Genomic DNA, 23,466 nt, shown 5'->3' with positions numbered 1-23,466 from the left:
TTATACTATCTTTCACTGTTTTAGCAGACAAAGGTATCTCTTGTATTTTTTTCTAAATGTCTGCTTTATTCTTAAAATCTCGAAAAAGTTCTTCGGATGAACTTATAAAACAACTCTTTATATAATCTCCGTCCGTGTATGGCTTTCCTCTATGAGCAATCTCCTGACTAACTACAAAACTTGCCAGATTAACATTGTTAGAAGATTGCATCCAGTGGTTAAAAACAAAAGCTGATCTTTGTTGTCTCCTCTGGAGTTCCTCGACTGCATTCTTCCTTTCATCACCAACCGGATATTTGGTACTAAATGACGGGAAACGCAAGTAACCGTATTACTAAGGTGAAGCCGCGACGGGGGAACGCTAGTAATTTATATTCAATTAAATTCAAAACATTACGTAAAACAAAAACCTTTAAAATATAGATGCGAATATATTTATACAGGTGATTCAAAAAAATGTACACACACTTGAATTGCCATAGAAAATCTATTTTCCTGCCTACAAAGTTAGATTTGGTGTTTAGTCGTAAAGTGTCTTTCTAAATTAGATTTTTTGTTATGTGCCATTTTTTCTTGACAAAAAAACAGGTCGGAAGACCATTTAAGTTTTGGATAAACGCAAAGTTTTCTGTCCACTCCACTTTGAATTCACGGGTTTCATCTTCCGTTTTTCTTTGCTTTTTATTAGTAGCCGTGCTGGGCACATAAAAAAATGTTGCATTTTGAGTAAAAATAAAGCATTAAACACAAAATTATAACGAAAGTTAAAAAAAGATCATTAAATACCTGTGGAATCTTATATGGAAAAAAATATATAACTGTATTAAATAGATGTTAACATATGTACAACTACTAATATATATAATTTTACGAATTTAAAATATATACGCTTTTACGTCACCCGAAAGATTTACGGATTATAATTTAATTACTGGGCTGTGAGACTGCTGGCTGAGTGCTGACAGGGCTCGCTTGCATAACCACGCAAGAATCACTTGCGCCTCCCCCACGCCGTCGTCACCCCGGTCGCCCGACCGACCGAATAATATTAAAACAATAAATTCAGAAAAAAACATTTTGTACCTATGCTGCTTTGTTTGTCGGATTGCTGCCCGCCGAAAAAGTATTTAACTACTAGTTAAAATACATTTCGGCGCGCAGCAATTCGACGGAGATAATGAAACACATGTTTGCGAGCGACTATCCGTGCTGTTGTTGCTTTCTAAAAATGTGCCTCTTTTCTGTAGGCTTGCGTTTCAAAAATGTTTACTCGTCTCTTACAAGGCAAATTAATAAATAATATTCCGTGCCTGCACTAAAGATTTCGTGGAAGAGCAGCAGCCAAGGAGTCAAAGAGTTGCATGCGGCTCGCGAGCCACGGTTTGCCGACCACTGCCCTAACTAATAGCTTTTGATGGATACCTCTCTAGTGTTACTTATGCTAGCCGATAAGTTACATTAAATAAATCAAACCATCATTCAAATTACTGTTCATACATACATACCGATAATACATAAACATATGCAACACTAGGATTAACTTAATTTTGATAGCAGTGGTGGGAAAGAGTCAAGTTGCCACATCCAAAACTCTTAAGGTTAAGTGTCAAGTGTTAAGGTTAAGAATCAGCCGCATTTCACAAGTTTTATAGAAACAATTAACTCTTTTGGTGATGAGCTTTATTAGTGATCTTCCTACGCCGGCTGAGTTTTCAAACGTGATGCAATTTTTGTGCATACTTTATCCTATGCCTTTTGTTTTATAACTATACATAAAAATTTTTAAAAATTCAACATGCCTGTATAAAATTAAATGTTAAAATTTATTTAAAAGAAAAAATCTGTTTTTCTACAAATTACTTTTAGATGATGGAAGTTTTGGAGTGAAATTTAAAGGTCTCTAAAAACATTAATTTGATGTTACATCTCCTTGGCGAAGTGATGGCAATCACTTCGCCATGGAGATCGGCGGAAAAGTATTTTAAATAGTTTAAAAGTGTTCAAAAGTTTAAGAGTATAAGCAAGGGTGTAAATATTTTTTATTTCGTATACTAGGTTAGAGTTAAATCTAAAAACCAATATCAAATAGCTACAAATAGCTAAAAATCCATTAAAGAAAAAAAAGAAATATGAAAAAATGAGGGTAATTTAAGGAACGGATAAATAATGCAAAGAAGAAAGGACTGAGAGAAAGAGAGGAAAAATAAAGAGTGAGGTAGAAATAATGTCTCTTTAACAGCGAGAAAATGTAGCCCATTTTATAAAAAAGAGGTCTCTCATTTTCATGATTAAAAATTAGTTCAAGTATTATTTATATACTCGTATATCACAATCATGATTATAAATAGAATTAAATATCTAAATATATTTTTTACATTTAGTAAAAATTAAAATTATAAAATTATGTTTTATAAGCAATTACGATTTATTAATATCACTTAATTATATCTGTACTCATAAAGCAACTTGTCCTGATTGACTGATTCATCAACGCCTAACAAAAACTACTGAAGATAAATTGATGAAAATTTGTATACATGTTCTTCTTACGGTGTAAGTGCACAATAAGAAAGGTTTTTTGAAATTTCGAGTTTAAAGGGTTAAAATGGAGTAACAATGAAATTTACTATTCTTTTAATTTCCCGATAACAGATGAAGATACGTACAAATTTGATTTTTGGTTTGTGTAATCTTCGTATGAATATTTAAAAACTGATTTATAATTTTTTGAAATTCCGAGTTTAAAGGATAAATGGATTATGATTTTTTTGAAACCCGCTTTTTTAAATTTCTCTGTAACAAATGAAGATATCAACTTGATTTTTCAAAATTATTTTGTAATTTTCACGTAAATACCTAAAAACCAGTTTATACATTTTTCGAAATTCGATCTTGAAGGGGTGAAGAATGGTACTAAATGAGATAAAGGTACTAAAGGACTACACTAAATGAGATATTCACTACATTGGGGCTTGTTAATATTCTTCAGATAAATATCAAAAAACCATTTTCGGATTTTTTTGAATTTCGATTTTATAAGGCGAAATTTTTTTCGACGGTGGCTCAATCAACACAGCCACTGTTACTGAATGTGCGACTCGACTGGCTGCACCTGCTTCCGGTTACTTGACTAAAAAAAACATAAAAGTAATTAAAGAATTTAAAAAAAAATAATAGAAACGAAGTACGGTCACCTCCTAGCGGTGTTTGTCGGGTAACGCTAAGAACCGGGAAAAATACGTTTTTACCCGTACTTCGTACAGGTAACCAATTATAACTAATATTTTTAAGATGGAGGCTGACTGTTTTGAAACCTACATTTTTAGATCACTCGAAGTTTCAGGTCCTGTACTGACCAAAATGTTACGATACTTTGAAGAAATTACAATTCACTAATATTTTGTATAAACTGGACGGGTTTTAATTTTTATTTATCATTATTATTATTCTTATAAGCATGATTTTAATGAAGACAAACGTTGATGTTTTCGAATTAGATGTTTGTTGAATTTTGATTTTTTAAAGGGTACGGCGCGGCGGCTCAACCAAAAAATCCACCGCCACTGTTACTGTCTGTGCGACGAGACTGGCTGCACCTGATTCCGGTTACTTAGATAAAAAACATAAATTGAAAAAAAAATTGACTGCGACGGGAAACGCAAGTAACCATACTACTAAGGTGAAGCCGCGACGGGGGAACGCTAGTAATTTATATTCAATTAAATTCAAAACATTACGTAGAACAAAAACCTTTAAAATATAGATACGAATATATTTATACAGGTGATTCAAAAAAATGTACACACACTTGAAAAAGTGTGACTTTTTCTATGACTTTCTGTCATAGAAAATCTATTTTCCTGCCTACAAAGTTAGATTTCTGGGAAAAGTAAAGACTACAGTCCAGTTTGGAAAATAAGTGTACTTTCTGGTCAAATTGAATGTTCAGAATGGTGGTTAAAGTAAATGTTCAAAAGCGTTTAATATCGATACATTTCTGAGTACAAGTCACGACTGATTCCGTAGCTCGCACCAAAGAGCCCGATGAGATTTCTGCGCTCACCGCTTGATTCTCATCTCAAAGTGTGTCCAGGTTACATGGTTTACGACTGCACATTTCATATTTTACTGTCCCATAAAAAAAAAATCGCCTGGCGTAAGGTCTGGTGAGCGTGGTGGAAACTCGTTTGGTTCCCTGCGTCTTATTCACTGGCCTGGTACATTTTGATCCAGGTATGCTCGCACATCCTCATGATAGTGCAGTGAGGCGCCACCTTGTCGGTAATAACACCTGCCATTGCCGTACATTGCACGAATGGAAGAGAAAATGTAATCGGCAAGCATTGTTAGGTACTTTTCTCCAGTTACAGTACTTTCAAACGAAAAGGCCTAATGAGTCTCCTAGGAGACAAACTGAATCACACATTCACACCAGGCAAATTCTTAGTCATTTCGACAGTAATGTGAGGATTATCTTCAGCCCAATACACACATTTACGCATATTGACATTTACATAGATTGAATTGTGCTTCATCTGACCAACAATGCTACCCGTAAATCCCAGTTCACGTGCAACCATCCGCTGAACCCATTCACAAAATTGTATCCTGCGATTTGGGTCGTCAACACTTAGCTGTTGCCTCAGCCTTAGAATGTAAACACGCAACTTGCCCTTCTTCAGAATGTGTCGCACGCTAATAGCACTAACACCGCTCTCACGAGGCCCTTGCCTTACAGATTTTTGTAAGGCATGAAACATTTTTGAAAGGATATGAAACAGTTCCAGCACCGCACCTAAGGATTCACCACTTGTAGTCGTGCGAGGTCGCTCTGATCTGTCATTTTGCATATCACACACATCTGTTCCATGGACCGACTTCAAATTTGTCTCGTAGATGTGTGAAGGCTAATGTGTGTAGATATGATATGTAGAATGAGTGAATTTTGAACATTTACTTTAACCACCATTTGAAACATTCAGTTTGACCAGCAAGTACACTTATTTTTCAAATTGGACTGTAATCTTACTTTTCCCAGAAATTTAACCTTGTAGGTAGGAAAATAAATTTTCTATGACAGTTCTAAGTGTGTATACAGTTTTTTGCAACACTATATACGAAAGCTAGAAGTCACACCCAATAACATTTATGATACAGTAACTGAATTACAAACACTCTGCATGAGCAAACATGAAACACTCCTCTTTACAAATTATTAATTAACGAGTATTTCACTTACATTTCCTCAAGATTCCTTTAGAAATTTCTGTCTAATTTCAGCTTTCTAGCTACTCAGGTAATAGAAAAATTAATGATAAATGTGTCTGTAAGAAATTTCTCCATTAATAAAATATTTAGATTTAGAATTATGCAACAATTTTGTACAGCAGAAATTATTCACATATTTATATTTTTTTAAATAATTTTTAGTCATAAAACGACTGAATAAGTCTGTTAAGGAACCAACTTAGCTTAATAGACAATTACACTATGCAGATTTGTCATTATTATTATTATTATGGTCGCCATTAGAAATTTCTACGTACATTAAGCAGTATAGGTGCCGCAATGAATCTTGAAGCTTGCACGGCTTGTATGATGCCTGTTAATCAAACTGAAAACACTCAGTTTAGTTTTCACGCGCAGAAACAGATTGATTTCATATAAATGCGCTATTTTATGATACTGGATGATGTTATAGATTACTTTTTAATATTTTCTAACTCTGTTGTTTACACTTTATAAATGATTAAATATTTTGCCGTAAAAAGAAATGTTATATGGTATATTTAAAAAAATGTTACAAGAATGTAAGCCTATTCTCAACAAGTATTATAATTATGTCAGCAGACAAACGTTAAATGATAAATTAACTAACATTATAATTATCTGATTTAAACATAGTTTACATATGCTTATATACATAATTACATATGTTTATGTTGCCTGCTATGTGCTCTTAGTTTTCAAATACAGCCAACCAATGTAAAAATAAGTAATTACCCGTAAGTCTACATCATTGAATGCTTGAGTATAATCCAATAAACTAGTTGTCCTGTATTTGTTGATCCTGTAAGAGCATTTGTGCAAATTCAGTTAATTTTTATTCGAGTTTTGATTGAGAAAAGGTAGTCACGTTTTATGATCGGTTGTGTAATTTTAGTGATTTATGACTATGAGTAAACTTAAGTCTACCGTAACAAATAAAAAAACTAAAACGGCAGACCTGGGAAATAACAAATAGCGTGTACGAGTTTATGAAATAAGAAGGTGATCGATTTCCGAAGTCGGAAAAGGAAGATAAAGACTTGATTTACATTAAAAAAAAATGTGAAGAAAGAAGTTGCGTGTAAGGTGATCCTAAATCTAAAGAGTGAGAAAAAAGAAAATGAGGTTGGTAGAAAAATTAACCGAAAATCCGGTGATTTTTTTCTACTCCAATAACATACAAATCCCGTAAAACGTCTGCAACGGAACTAGGTGACTTTTACAAGTGTATAGTGAGACGGACTATAAACGAATTTCACGAAATTCATAAACGACTGCCGATGGTGAAAAAGATGTTATTGTGCACGCCGGAGGAGAAATGGGCTTTATATCCTACTAACTAGGCAAGCAATTTTCAAAAGTGGCGATTACAGATGTCAAATGAAAGCGGAAGCTTACTTAAAATGGACAGAAGAGTTATTAATTCATCTTTCCGATAATTCTGTGGTAATTTCTGACAACCTACCCTATCTCTTGCCGTTTTAGAAAAATTACCAATTTCCAATTCAAGAAAAGATGTGATAAAGTGGTGGTAGAAGCAATCTGTTCCTCATTCTTCCTCGATGCTGAAACCACAAATTTACGAATTTGTAAAAGTAAACAATGAAAAGTTTACTGTCTGTTTGACGAACCTTTTTAAAAAATCGGGCATGACGTTTTCCGTCTACCTTCATACCACCCGGATTTAAATCCTATCGAGATGGTTTGATCAGAAGTTAACGGATACGTAGCAAGTCATAACGTAACTTTTGTTATCATAGATGTTCAAAAGCTATGTGAAAATAAGTGGTCGTCAGGAATGAGAAAAATCTGATGTGGACACCACATCACTTCCTTACATGCCTATTAAATTACATATAAACATTTCTTTAAAATGAAATTATATAAAATTTTATTTTACTAATAACTTATGATTTTTTAATTTTATTTTTTATTGTTATTATTATTTATTGTAATTTTTTTACAATCAGAGGTTAATAAATCAATGTATTTAAATTTTAAAAAAAAGTTAAAAAAGAAAAGGAAATGAAATCGGATTCGAACCGATGTCTTCCCAGTGTAAGACAAATATTTCATTGATTAACATTTTAATTGGCTATACCAATGAAAAAAATGAAAATAAGTACCATTTATGATATATCGTTGAAAACCTCTCAATGAGGGCTTATTACTGCAGTTAAGAAAGAGTCCAAAATTCAAATTTTTTGGATTTTGGGCTTTTTTTTGAACATTTTTGGTCAAGTCGATTACAATCAAAATGGGAGGTGCACAACTAGGTGTTACAACAGTCCTAAATCCAAAATTTCAACACTCTACGACTAATCATTTATTAGTTATGCGAGATATACATACGTATGTATATAAGTCACACCGAAAATAGTCAAATGGATTCAGGGATGGTCAAAATGGATATTTCCGTTGAAATCTGAAAACTGTAATTTTTCTTGATTGCAATACTTCTTTTACTTTGTACAAGGAAGTAAAAATTGGAAGGTGTATTGTGATAAAGTTAAGGAAATGGAAGCTGAATATAAGCCACAAGAACACATTATTGACCCTCAACAATACTATGGAATCATTTATTTCTTTACAAGAAGGTAGTGAAAGTGACATTGATGATTCTGATGACAATAACCACGGAAACTGTAATATTTCTTGCGAAGTGGATGGCGTTCACAATCTATAATTAAAATAGTTTTTGTTTATTCTGAAATTTAAAAATAACTAGTTTCTGCTGTAATTTCCAATTTCATTATTTTGTGTATTTAATCGTTATCTTGCATTATCTTTTGAATATCTGTTTGAAAATAAAATGGAACACCAACGCTCAGTGAAGGTATATTCATTTTGAATTGCATGTTATATAATTTTATGTGCAGGACTACTACTATTGTACAATTCCCAGCTTCACATAAGCGCTTCTGCAATTCTTGTCATGTTTACAATTTTGAAAAATGCATAATAAAATTTTTTTTCACAGAAAATGGTGAGATATTAATTAAACCAATTAAATTTAATACAACTTATATTGAATTGAGATAATTAAAATTTCAAAAAAATGTGTTCTACAATCCAATACTATCACCAGAATATATCTTAACGAAGGCCAATTTGCTGTTAGGTAATGAAGCTTATGCTAAAAGTACAGTAGAATGATTCGAAGAGGCTCCAAGTATCAAGACTGGTTGCACCACCTGTACATTAATGACGGTTTTTAAATACCTCAAACCTTTTAAATATTATTGAGTATAAATTTAATTACTGTAATTCTTCTTAATGGCGGTAAGAGAGATTTTTACATTAGGAGTGCTAATGTTGAAAATTTCAGTGTTGCAAAATAACTTAATTAAATTCCTCTTGTTTTAAATAAATTTAAATAAACTAATCTTTGTTCTGATCAGCATAAAAGTAGACATAAAAATAAATTATGTAGATTACATAAACTTAAGATGGATTATAAACATAAAAACAAATTATAAGATAAAAAATAGATTTAAAATCCGTATTAATTATTTAAATAAAACATATGAAATGATGTTGAGGTAATATTATTAAATATTTTCTTTATTGCATTTTTATTAGATTTTTCATATGATTCACCAATTTAGTAAATATGGCAACAGAAGCATAATGAGGTCCTTTGTCATAAACAAACGTATTGTGTAGCGGGTAGCGTGCACATTACGTTCCAGAGAGATAGACTGATAGGATGGGTGGTGAACATTTAGATAGTAATTCCTTTATGAAAACAACTCGGATAGTTCTGTATACTTCCATAGTATGCAGTAGATTGTCAAAGTTGTCAGCATAGTTAATAGCATGGTAAGCCAGCCGTCAGCCTATGTGCACAGCTATACGCTGCCCCTATATATGAAAACGGTTCCATTGCCTGATTTGAAGAAAACTGGATATTGTTATTTGTTTTTAGAATAAGTGACCATACCTTTTAGAAAACATTTTACTTTCATAAATATAATTTGATATACAATCATAATTATAACTTATACTTGGATAAGTCAACATATTTAATTTTCCAGATATAGGTCTGCATGATTCATACTTATGGACACCAGATCATCTGACAGCCCACATTTGTATCTTAAAAATTTGTTCAGACTTTCAAGGGAGCCTCAAGAGGTGACATTATACTTTGAGAATATATGTAGGCGTAATAAATACTTAATTATGATGAAAATCACAGCGTTTTATTAAGGGACTTCTAAGTAAAACAATATGGCTTGATTTTGTTACAAACTTAATCATTTTATCATCCCATGAGAACTTATCATCTAAGAAAACATACAGAAATTCTTGTTATGACTAATAGAAACTTTATTCACGTGATCACAATGTTATGTATGTTAAACTGAAAAGCAGAATGCTTCTGGTTTTATCTATTTTTAATGTTGGATGATTAATCCATCCAATTAACATTTTTTTGAGCTACTATTGAACAATTTTCCATTTCTTTTAAATAATTATCTTCAGATATAAATACAGGTGTGTCATAGACCAAAGGGTTACAATGAATGAAGATTTTGAGGTAGGTCATTTATAAACAATTAAAACAAAAAACAAGGTACTGAGAACACTTATCTACATTCTACATTCTTTTTACTTCACATTCTGTCTACGAAACAAGAAAATGAAAGAATTTAGATATAAGTAATTGGAGATTACTAACTAAATTGAATATCCTGCAAAGTCTCTATTATATTACAGCCTTTTTGAAGACCCATAGATCATTTTTACATGAGACAGATATTTTTCTACACGTTCAGATCTTTCATATTAATTTTTTACAAACACAAACTTATAAAGAATAAAATTTTTATTTTATTAAAATTTTTATCTCTCCTAATTGTAGGAGAGAAGAATTATTTATAATCTACAAAAGAATCAGACTGAAGTTATAAAAATAGAAACAGGAAAAATTATTAGAGGCCGAAGTATTTATCCAAGGTAAGTACTAAAGATGTTATGATTCCTTATGGTAATATTCTTATTGCAAACACCAACAATACGCTACAAAAAATACGGAACACCATTTTTTTATCAAGAATTTATTGAGAGACTTTTTTTGATAATAAAATTATAAGAAAGATAAAGAAATGACAGAAGGAAAATAATTAGGAATCTTGTTTACAGAAGCTACCTTAGAAGAGAAATTACAAATGATTTATTGAAGTAATGCAAATACCAGAGAATGACAAAAAAAATTGCAGTGAAACTCTTTAAAATACTCGTAACTGAGTGGAGTGTAGCATTTTATAGTAATGAAATATGGCAAAAGGAAAACAGAAAGGAAAAGAATACAGGCCTTTAAATTACAGTGTTACTGATGGAGACTGTTAGGTTGGACAATAAAACTCAAGATGAAGATTTAAGATGAGAAGCAGAGGATATACATCTGATATCTACGATATCAGATTTCTATCATAGATAATAGTTATGTGAGAGTCAGAAAGGGCTCCCTCAGTCGTGTTATGAATTATGAACAGACAATATTATATTAGTCAATAAAATGTTTACTGTTTTGTAAATTTACCTATGCATTACAATTAAATGAAATCACCTGCACAGAGTTTCGCTTAAGACTTTTCCAGGTAGATACACAAACATGCTACATTACATAAGATATCCAGTAAACTGGACCGATGGATCTTAATTCAGTGTGGATTGGATCTTTGACCACTGAAATGGACCAAATATCCAGTGCACTGGAAAACTAATGTAATACTTTATGTATGTGTTGGGAGTGGAATTGCAAACAAAATTTTTCTAAATCATTTGTTTATTTATTTACCTTTTATGTAATATGTATCTGGTAGCATTGCAAAACTATAAAAACTGTTAATATATTATTCATTATATGAATATACTTGTAAACAAGAAAATAGTACACATTTTTTATAAATATATAGTAAATGTTTCTTGATACAAGACCATTAAAAGCACAGAAAACAGTTTATATCGTGTTAATTGCTCCTTCAGTTTAACTTTAAAGTAAATCTAAATATCTAATGTTAATGGTATAATTTGGTATATGCTCCCAGACAGAAGCAAGAACAGCTGTGCATTATCAATTAAGTCAAAATAAAGAACCTGATTGATAATGGTTCCAACTAACTATGCTATTTTAAGAATATTTTAAACAGGATGAAGCCACAAAAACACAATGAATATGTAAAGCTGTACTAAATTACATAGACATGGAGTTCAATGTCCATCTGATAGCAGAAAATATTTTGGTGTGATCTAATTAAATATCTGTTACATTTAAAATTTGTTTTATTCATAAAAATAAATCATAAAATTAATTCCGTGCATAAATATTTTTTATAATGAATAATGCAAAAAGATTTAATGGGAATCTACATTAACGATTTGAATCTCTCAAATCATTAGGGGCACAAATATGTTGTGTTTGTATTTGTAAAGCATTTGAATGAATTTATATTTTTATATTTTAAAATAGTATTAACAATCATATAAATAAATCAATAATAAGATGAATAAGATTCAAAATAATTTTTTATTTTTTTTATACTTGTAGAGATTTTCCTTTAAAAAATAAATACAAGAAAATTAAAAGTAAATAAAATGGCATTTACACTTTGCTGACAGAAATAATTTAGTTTGTGAACACATAGTTTTGGCATGATTTACAATAGTAATAGCATTTCTTTAATTATGAAGATTTAATCAGTCTTTACTTTTGCAATGAGTGTTTCCACAACTGGATGACTGTATATGAAAAGAGACATCATGGAGCCGAGACAGGAACCGATCCAGTAAACTATGATATGTTCACTGGTTGTATTACCTTTACAACCAAACTTCAGAGCTGTGGCTAGAGCTGGATTAAAATATCCTCCAGAATAATCAAATGCTGAAACAATAAATAAGAAAAATTGTTAGTTAAAAGTTATTCTCACTTATTTTATCATTTTGCCATTATGAAGTTAAATCTATTACTTTAATACTTTCTATTGCAAACGTACTATGCGTTAAAGTTATGACTTTAACGCATTTCAAGTGATTAAGACTTGTAGAGCATTACTAAGCAGAAATGCAATAAAATTGGTGATTTTGGCATAAGTGCTTTTAATACATTTCTTTCACTCTATAATTTCTATTAACCAGAACCTTTAGCTCAGAGCAAGAGTACCTAATTTAAGAAGCTAATTAGATAAATAACGCAACCACATATTTAGCAAAGAATTCTTTTGAACTGTTAATTCTTCTGAAGAACATGATAATTAACTATTGGTGCTCCTTCGAGGATTTAAGTCCATATACTCTGATCTTATGACCAAAGTCACAGAGGAGTAATTTACAGGAGAATGAGCTCCTGAGCCACAAGGGAGTGGGAACAGCCTGTGCGGGGAGGTGGACAGTGGCTTCTTTAGTAATCAGGTTGCTACTGCTGATGAATCGTGCGGGACTCCCTCTACCTTTCTTGAAGCCTGTGGTGAGCACAGCATGTCCCATGTAATGCTGGTAAGGTGGGTATCAGGGCATGCTGTTATAACGGGAAGAAATTTTTAGTGGGTTCCCGCACAACCCAGGAAACCTTACATAGTCAGTATTGTGAGCTACTGGGCGTCTGGCTGCAGATTTTCCCTCCTCTTACCAAAAAAATGTTCACATAGTCTGATATTATTAAGAGGTAGCTTGTGTTTAATAATTATTTTTTTCAACATCATAAATTAAAAATGGTAATTCCATGAGTCATGTTTTTTTCTATTAATCACTGTAATCAAAATAATTATATATTGGTAATAACTCGGCCTTTCATCTGAAAAATCTTAGCTTTGAATAATAGCATTTCTCATGTTATAAATAAAACTTTACTTCATATTCTCTTATACATGATTCAAGTTTAACAGGTGAATTATTTATCTACAAAAATAATGATAGTCAGTGTAATGAGCAAAGTAGACTGGCCTATGGATTCTGGTTCTACCAGAACCAGTCTGGGACTATTTAATGAAGATCAAATGAATGTATTTTAGGTTAGGTTACATTTACTAAAAAAAAAAAAAAAAAAAAAAATGAAAAGTGTTCTCAGTAGGAACAATAAATATAATACTATATGATGTACTATAAAACACTTAAAAAGTTTTCATTTCATTGCTTTATAGGTCTGGATTTAAGCATCTAAAACACGGTAGGGCCTAACACAGGTTTGTCTTCTACAGGTCCCAGGAATTCAATTATTTTCATTTGTAAACACTAACTACACTACTACAGAAGTGAATGCCTTCAGAATAATGCCCATTAAAAGAAATTAACTCTGTGATTAATGTTTGTTAGATCATAATAAAGCTAAATTATAAATTACTCGAGTTTCTTTAAGAAGTAACTTAGAAGGGAGGTCATTTCAAAGAATGTTTCATGGAATAGAAGTTTTAAATTTTACTTTTTAATGAATTTTTTAAAAATCATTTACTAAATCTATTCCTTTAGCAGATGACAAATAACTTTAACACAAGTGGAGTGATGAAACTCCAATTTATACTTTCAAAAAAGTTATTTATGAGAGTAATTAAGAATTCTATTTGCTTAATTTTCTATGTTTTATACACATAAATTTTGCACTTATAAGAATATATATATATATATATATATATATATATATATATACTAGCGGACCCGACAGACGTTGTCCTGACGCAGCATTATTCTGTAATAAATGCACACACATAAATATAAGTAACTTAATTAAGTTGAAATTAGCAGGAATGTGTTCTAAATTTCATTAAAATGACTATTAGTATGATATTATCAGTTTGTGATTGTTGTATTATTGTAATGTGTTTATTGATTAATTATGTGTAGTGTAGTATGGTTAATATTTATTTTCACTAAATATTGAGATGTACGATGAAAATTGAATTAAAAAATCGAAACGTCGTAAAATTAATAATTAGTGTAATTAATAAATTTTCATCCACATTACTACTAATTTTCACTTAATATCATTCTAAAAATGTACCTCCTACATATTTTATTTTTATTTAATAATTTTGATGTTTCATATCACGTAACAGCTTAATTAATCAATTAATAAAAAAATTAAAGCACTGTAAAAAAGCAACGTAGTTAAAATTTTAGTAGAAATTTTTATAATTTTTCTCATTCTTTATTTTAACATCTATTTTACCAAATTTTAGATAACTGTAAATTAATCATAGTTTTAGAAAACTTTTTATAAAATTAATCAGCTAAAGCATTATAAATTCAATTTTTTAAATATACTTTAAACTATATTATAAGTAACTTATATTTTAATTTTATAAATGTTATAATTTATTTTACAATCTTAAATTTTTATTTTCAAAGAGCTGTTCAATACTTCATAAGTTGCATAGAATCAAATGAGAACTGACAATTTAAATTTGCAGGTTAAGTTGATTGTTTTTGAATGCACGTGTATAAATCACTAAAATTCATGAAAAATACTCACTTCAATACTGCACCTTACAAATTTGCACAATGTACATTTTTTAATTAAACTTTAAAACGCTATTTCAATAAATAATAATATAATCTAATATTCTCAATAAGCGCGCAATTCTAGCAGACTCGGCAATGCTTCGCTATTGCTAGATCTGAGTATACATACAGATTGAATGACAACAATTGAGAGTTTCATAAAACCTTAAAAACTGAACATTAGTAATTTAAAAAAATTTAACCTTTCACTTTATAAAAGTCAGAATGTAAATAAATCCAAATGGCAAAACAACAGCACTACCTATCGGATTTAATTCACACCACTCTCTAATCACAGTATTCGGTGGAAAATAATTTTTTAACGAAAAGTGTTGTGGCTGCAAAATCATTACAATTAATACTGAACATTAAGAAACTTACAAAGCATTACGGAACCTTATAAAATTTCACCTTTAACTTTATAAAATTCAGAGTCTAAATAAATTCAATTGTCAGAACAGCACAATCTATCGGATTTAATTCAAACTGTTCTCTAAACACAGTAGTCCGTTAAAAATACGAATTTTAATGTAAGAACAACATTAAGCTACGACGCAAGTAACTGATATGCGAAAAAGCAACAAAATAAAAAAAATCCTAGAATCCGATCGCAGCACCAACTACCGGGTTTGAATGATAAACAAAAAATTAAAAAATAAACTTCTAAAACGCGATCGCAGCTCTGCCTACCGGACCCAATTGTGAACCTTAACCATCCCAAGATCAACAACACATAAATAAATTAAAAAAACATTTTCACTTCAATACTGTACCTTACAAATTTTCACAATTTATATTTTTTAATTGCACTTTAAAACGTTATTTCAATAAATAATAATATAATATTTCTCAATACGCGCACAATTATAAACGCGATCGCAGTGCTGCCTACTTGTTACTCAATCAGTTGCGATTTTGTTTACATTGGCAACGACCATACGGACTCTTTGTGATTGGTCGTTGTGTTTGACAGCGGCCATCTTGCATTGATCTGATTGGTTTTCCTTTGTTTACATTTCCATCTGATTTATTAGCCTCTTATTTATTAAAAAACTGTTTTCTCGCGATTTTTTGTAACACAGTAATAACACAAAATTACGAAATATTTTTCTCAATTTGATCGCAGCACCAACTGTCGGGACAAACTAAAATTAAAATAGAATATTATTGAATATTCGATACTACGATGGTAGCGCAGTCTGCCGGATCCAATGTAAAACATCCAAAATCAACAACTACTTATAAATAAATAATTAATTAAAAAAACATTTTCCAGTGGACCAAATTGTGAATCCATTCTCGAATCCCCTTGAACACACACAAAAATTTCATCAAAATCAGTCCAGCCGTTTAGGAGGAATTCAGTGACATACACACGCACACAAGAAATATATATATAAAGATAGATATATATATACACAAGTATATATGACATTGAAAATATTAAAGAATTAAAGTATAAATATTTAATGTCAAATTTATAAAAAAATTTCCAAGTGGACATTGGTTAATTAATTTTCTATATCACTACACCTGTGTATGGCTCATGATAGTCGATCATAAATTTGGCACGCATATTCATTGCATCGTTGAACAGCTTGCAGTGTTGAACTAACTGGCAGCTTGGCGTACGTGCCTAGAAGTGTTTAACATTTCAGATTTATTATTTTTTTTTATTACTTCAACTTTATTGGCAGTGTTTAATAATTCAACTTTACTATTTTTTTATTATTAACTTTTCTCATCTTACATATGTATATATCAAGTACGTTATTAAGAAATTTCTTCTACCATTATTATAGTCTAAATATAAATATTTTTTAGTTGTAGCCCTGCTATGTCGGTAGTTAAAAAAATAAAAACAAATGATGCAAGTTCCAGACCATATCAAACAGAATGGTTTGATAAATATGGTGTGATTGAAAATAATAAAACGACTGTGTGTGTAATTTGTAACGAAATAGATTTGTGATGATAAAGTCAATTCATGTACGTACAATGTAAAAAGACATTTTGAAAAGTCGCATTCAAATCGCGGCTTCTCAACAGACAAAGAAAGGTGACAGTAGTTTTTACAAAAGAAAAAACAGAATCATTCACAAACCAGTGTTTTAAAAACTTTTTTGAATCCAAAAAATAACATTACAGCTGCTAGTTTTCAAGTAACTCATTGTATTGCTCGCCATGGGAAACACCTCTTTCAGAAGGAGTATATACTGTCTTTCAGAGAGTATAATGAAAGAAGGGCTAATGAAACTAATAACGTTGAAAGGGAAGTATACCAGTCTTGATTTTCTGATCAATCTCTGATAGATCTCAGCTAGTTACAATGTATATGTAACATTTTATAATAATTACTAAGTACGCTAAATGTTTATTATAACTTATTGAAAGAAATATTCAATAATAATAATTAATAATATAATAGAAGTTATATATATATATATATATATATATATATATATATATATATATATATATTTTAGCTTTTTTAACTACAGCACAGTTCACAGTACCCAATATACTTATTGTACCTTGCAGAATGATTTAAACAATAATACATATTGCTCATTGTTGATTAGCTGTTGCTATTGTTTTGCCAGCTCTGAAGTACTAATTTTTCAAATATAATTTATTGTATTTCTGTCATTAATAAAAAAAAATATTATCTAAATAACTTTTATTTTACAACTGTTGTGTAATTTACAGTTTTAAAAAATTTTGTAACAGCAATTTTTAATAGTCAATTTTGTTTTTACAAATTTTTCACATCATCAACAAGAATTTGGTTTTTGTTTGTTTACATGAAATAAATACTTTTCTGACAAATTTAGTAAATGTGCTGTTTCTAAATAAAATTCAAAATTTTCTAAGTGTTCTTTGTTTTATAACTTACACAATTTTGTTCAGAATTAAACTCTCTAAATTTTGGTTTAAAACTTTTATGTGTGTATTACCCATTTAACAAATTATATATCAAACATAAAATATGGGGGTTTTTAGCCTAGATTTCTCAAAAACTACTGCAGATACGGTTCTGGGACCTATTTTATTAGATTTTTGAGATAAAACACACCATAAGAATCACAAATTCTTCTTCACTATTTACATCGTAAAAATCTCATTTCACCGGGATGGTGAAATCTGAGCAAAATCTTTCACTAGTCGTAACTCACAAACATGGCATTTTAGGGCATTATAAATATATATATATATATATATAGCGCGACTTATACCTGTTCTGTAAGCTCGCCTAGCTTCACAGAGCATCTTCCTAGCGTGAAGGATGCTCATCCTGTTGCTACCCCTGAGTTGCGTCTACAGCCTCCGAAGCTCCCGTACTCCTTCGCACACACCTGTTCCTGGCAAAGCATTTCCGGCGGAGCTTGTCAAGCGCCTTCTGCACAATGGAGGACACCTCATCAGGCATTAACGCGTGCCTTAGCCCGTCAGCGATAGTACGGCGGATAACCCACATCGCACTCTCGCCCACTTTCCTATCCCGGTAGTGCGCTAACCACATCCCCAACATCTCCGTCATACGAATGAGACAATCTTATGGTCGCTAAGGGTCTCCTCGTCCAACACACACCAATCGCTGACTCTTCGACACGCCCTCTCATTTGCGAAAGTAACATCGGTGAACGACGACGACTCAACCCTCTCAAATGTAGGACATAAGCCATCATCCAGAGAAGAAAGTCCAGCGCCGCTTGCAGCCTCCTCAAGGATCTGACCCCTCCAATCGGCGACTCCACCGCCCCATGACACGCACTTGGCGTTGAAGTCACCGGTGATTATCACCCTAGGACATCTTCCTGCCTCAGCTACAACCTCATCGATGAATCTTTTGTTTACCTCCAAATGCGAATTTGGAAAAAATGTAAATCCTCTCCTTTAACCTTAATATGTAGCTCTTCATTTATGCCTTTCTAACAGAGAGCACCTTTCCTGCCTCCTGGTTAGCGATACTGCCCTTTACATCACGCAGCCGATCCGCGTATGTCCGCCCCTCAGCACAAACTACTAATGATCGAGACTCTGTAGTAATCGTTTGCTCCTTTCCTGCAGAATTCACCACACCCCTAGCAGCGGCACTGACTGTTCTAAGGGAGTACTTACACTCCACCTGCCTTGCCACGTACTCCGCAATCTTGCTTAAGCTCTTACTCAGCGTGTTACCCAGCACGCTGACACACAAGGAAGGATGTAGGATGGCGTTGATATTCTGCTGCAATGCATGGTAGAAATTCTGCATTGCTGCCTCCTCACCCTTGGACGAATCCACGACTACTACATATGCTTGCCGCTCCACCACCTCTACTCCCTCGCCAAGAATCACCACAGGTCTGGAACACTCAGCAATAACAAAACCCGCCTTCAGTTTGTTCTGAGGTTCTATCGGATTGAATACCTTAAACGCACTAAAAATGGACCTCACAGCTGCACTCTTTCTGTCTGCCGCCAGCTCTATAACATGAATAAATCCGCCATTGAGTCAGAAGGTATGACGATCTGCGTGAACTGGTGGCAATAGGCAATAAATGTTTATTGCATATGCCACCACCTCATCCTCACTGCCAACACCCTTATCGAGAAGATACTTCACCTCCTCAAGTCCCTTGTTGGACATAGTCTGGGTGGCCGCATTGATGGCCATCACACACTCACCTGTTTGTCTGGATACACTTTTCAGGTCTTCCATCACTGCCTGTAGTTCAGCAAGACTGGTCCTTAATTCTTTCTTGGTACTGTGGTCAACATATTGTAGCATGCTGACTACTGTACAGGCCACCTTGTCCACTGTATCAGTGAATGGCTCAGCCTCTTCATTGTCCTCCCCATTCAGCCCCTTCCAATCAAGGGAGCTTATTTATAACTTATATTGTATTTTCCTCATAAATTATTATTTTCTCTTCGCCAATTTCTGCTTATTGTTTTAAGGAGAAAATTAAAATTAAAAAAAGAAAAACTTCTGAAGATACAATTCTTTACAGAAAAATTTTGTGTAGTTTTTTGTTGTATCATAAAGATTCCAGATTTACATAGCAACTGCAGTGACACATTACATCTTAGTTAGATGAAATAGCATAGCCATCACACTGACAACAAAGCATTTAATTATAATCTGTAAATAGAAAATCTTATATATAACATATATATATTCACAATAATAATATAAATAATCTAACTGTATCCATCATAATATCATCATATCAGAGATGTAAAAATTTCCTTAAATAAGTTAGTTCTGATTAATTTAATAAATATTATATGTATTCTCTAAGATAATTGAAAAAAAATTATATAATGATTTTCTAGCAACAGCATCAGCATAAAATCAGAGATCTATAATTTCACATCTGAAAGTAGTAAGCAAAGTAAACACTTCATTACCAAAGACTATCTGATTGATGATCTCATGGTCTAGTTTACATATATCATTCCCAACTAAACTTTTAACAGTGTAAATTAATTTTTTAATGGCCATGTGTTTTTAGGATTCTGCAACCCTTCTTAAGTGCACTCTTTCAAGTTAGTGCAGTCATTGAATTCAGTAAATCTTCTTTTATATACAGCTCATTTACAATAGTTCTTGTAATTCTCTCTTACTTATTTTATTATTATCATCATTATTATTAATATAATTACTTACGATTTTGAGTACAGTGCAGAGGAAGCCAACATCCTAAACATCACTAATCTTAATTTCATCAGTTTTCATTTCAAATTTTTTAAGTTAACTGGTGCTAGAATGACATGTTTGTTATTACTAAATATATTTTTTTCAATATTATTATTTAGGACACATAAACATAATTATAATAATTAATGATCAATAATCATTGAAAACTATAATATCAGTATATACTTTTATACATTAAATATCAAGAACTCACCTAAGACAACTAACATAGTGCCAATCGCAGAATCAATAGCAGATGCAAATCGTGGATTAATTTCACCTATTACCTTTGAAGCTAGTCTACACAGACAAGTTGCTAAGCACTCTATTGCAGCTCCAATCAATGGTGGAACCTGAAAAATATTTATACCATTTCTCATCTTCATAGCTCACAGGTAGAAAACTGCATAATGAGGGTCAGTCAATAATTATCACAATGATTTTGCATTGTGTTTCTGTAATTATTCTTTTTTTGCATGTAAATGCTAAGCACTGTTTCCAACCTGAACACAAGTTTCTACATATGAAGTTGATCTGCTCTAGGTATGATATGAGTCTGTTCTGTTGTTGCAACTGTAATGTTAATTGTAGCCATTCTACTTTCCATTTGCACCAAAAAAGACCAATGTTTAGTGATCTGCTTTTTATGGTCTGAAACTGTACCAGGAGTCAAAATCTATCAAAGACTTTTAGCGCAAGAGTATTTTAGCACACTAAGTGTTTTATCATAATGGGATGTTTATGAATGGGTTAAAAAATTCAAAAAATGATTGCCCAAGTGTTATGCATGAAGAAAGAACTGGGTGCCCACCTATGGTTACAACTGATGACAACACTGTGCATGTTATATGTCTTCGCTTAAATTATGTGGCTTTTTTAGCCTAACATGGTTGGCTGAAAAAAGATGAGTGACTATTGATGAGGTAGCAAATAGCCCACAAATTAGTCATGGTTATAATTATGAAATCATCTGCAATATATATAACTTTCATAAAGTTTGTGTGAGGTGGTTTCCATGACAAATCACCTGCTACATAAACAAATGTGCCTGGACATTCATCAACAAATTTTGGCTTACTCGTACTATAGAAACAAAGGTAATGCTTTCTTGGCGTGGATCTACTATTTCAAGCCAGAGAGCAAATGGCAGAGTATAAAATGAAAACATCCATAATCGTTTACTAGTAAATACTTCAAAAGTCAATCTTCAGTAGGAAAATTGAGGTTAAAAGTTTTCGGGACTCACACGGTCCAGTACTAATACATTTAGGAAAGGTACTCAGACAGTACTTCTTATAGAGAAATTCTTATTGAAATGCTGAAGCCTGCAATTTGAAGAAAAAACTGAAGAAAATTGTTGAAAGATATTGTTTTGTTGCATATAATGCCCATTGAATACCTCTGCCCAAAACATCGAAACCCTCCTGAAAATCAGGAATGAGGTTTTGGCTCATTCTCCATATAGTTCTAATATCTCTCTCTCTCTTTCATATTATCATCTGTTTTGTGCACTCAAAGAGGCTATAACAGCCTGTGATTACCTCTAACCAAAAACTGAAGCAACAGGTGTTGGTGCTCAACCAAAAAAAAAATCTTTTCATTTTTTTCTAAAATGCATTGGAAAGAAGTCCATTGAAAAGGAAGAGATTATGTTGGAAAATTATATTATTATAAGTTATAATATTATACTTTTATTGAATAAAGTCTATAGTTGAAGTTAAGGATAATTATTGACTTAACCTTGTAGATACACATTAATTGCTAGAAATAGGTATGATATTATTTAATTTCAGGTGTTAATACAATTATTTATTTCATAATTTAATAAATGATTTGTACTTGTAATTGACCAATGAGTTGGAGATCATACCTTTATAAGTGGTGTGGATATTTTTGATTGAGTTAATAATTTTTTATTGATCACTGTAACTATGATTTATACATTTTATTTTGTAATTGATTGAATTCATTAATTTAATTAAATAAATTGAATCAGTCAATTATTGATTTTCATACAATTTATTAGTTAAAACTATTATAATTATTTATTAAAGAATTATCTAAAATTTGAGCTGTACTTTCACAAAATGTATGTCAGTGAATGTATGATGTAAGAAAATAATTATATTTTATATTCTTTTATATCACAGCAGAGTATGTATAAGATATTTTTATATTTCTTTTTAAAAAATTTATTTAAATGTAAACTAGAAAATTATGTATCAGTCAAAAATTATTATGCTTAAAAAAAAAAAAAATGCTAACACATATATATTCTACCAGATTTTTCATGGTGGTATTGGTGTTTCCTTTAACTCAAAACAAAATTTAAAAAAAAGAAGGAAATAATTTTATTTGAAAATAATGACATGAATTTTAGTTTATAAAGTCCAAGTTGGGAATACACACACACACACACACATATATATATAAAATTTATGTAAATATGTATTCTGTGTTGCATGTTTTTTGTTACATGTTTATGTGTGTATATATTTTTCTGAATTTATCACTTATGATGTATGTAAACTTCAATATTGTATTGCTATTGATCATAATATTTGCTGGTTTTTGTTTATAATATAATGAAAAGCAAAATACAAAAGCTGATTTATTATGTCAGGGTTCCTGTTCTCTGTTTGCTGTGGTCACATTCAGCGGGAGAAAAAACTATTATTATTGAAAACAGGTTATCAGTATTTATATTAAATTAATTACCGCAGTATGAATATCAAATTATTATTTCTACTCTTATATTAAATTTGTATCAGATTATATTGTAGTTAATTTGGCATGTTTTTGAAAATATTAAAATAGCAGTTATACTAAAATAAAAGTTGTACTACTTTCCTGGCATTGTTTACTTATTTTTATACAGTGGAAAAATAATGATACGTGAAAAAAGTACCTAAGATTTATTTTTTTGGAGTGGGGGTAGTTATTATGAAGTTTTATTGTAAAATTATCTTTATATTTTTTTTCTGCTCCAACACCTCCAAAATTACCTTTCA

General features: G+C 31.3%; 1 protein-coding gene across 1 annotated transcript in view; it reads right to left on the bottom strand.

Moving 5' to 3' along the window:
• Window positions 1–11,784: 11,784 nt before the first annotated feature.
• The window catches only part of AQP (aquaporin), a 39,186-nt gene continuing 27,504 nt past the window's right edge, over window positions 11,785–23,466 (bottom strand). The window contains exons 5-6 of the mRNA XM_075362936.1: window positions 20,670–20,808; window positions 11,785–12,160 (exon numbers count right to left, since the gene is read on the bottom strand). Of these exons, the coding sequence (XP_075219051.1) occupies window positions 11,970–12,160; window positions 20,670–20,808 (330 nt within the window). The 3' untranslated portion in view covers window positions 11,785–11,969. The remainder of the gene's footprint in view (window positions 12,161–20,669; window positions 20,809–23,466) is intronic.

This window comes from Lycorma delicatula, chromosome 1, assembly GCF_047948215.1.
Source record: "Lycorma delicatula isolate Av1 chromosome 1, ASM4794821v1, whole genome shotgun sequence".
NCBI classification, from domain to species: Eukaryota; Metazoa; Arthropoda; class Insecta; order Hemiptera; family Fulgoridae; genus Lycorma; species Lycorma delicatula.
This window is presented reverse-complemented; position numbering and strand designations above follow the sequence as displayed.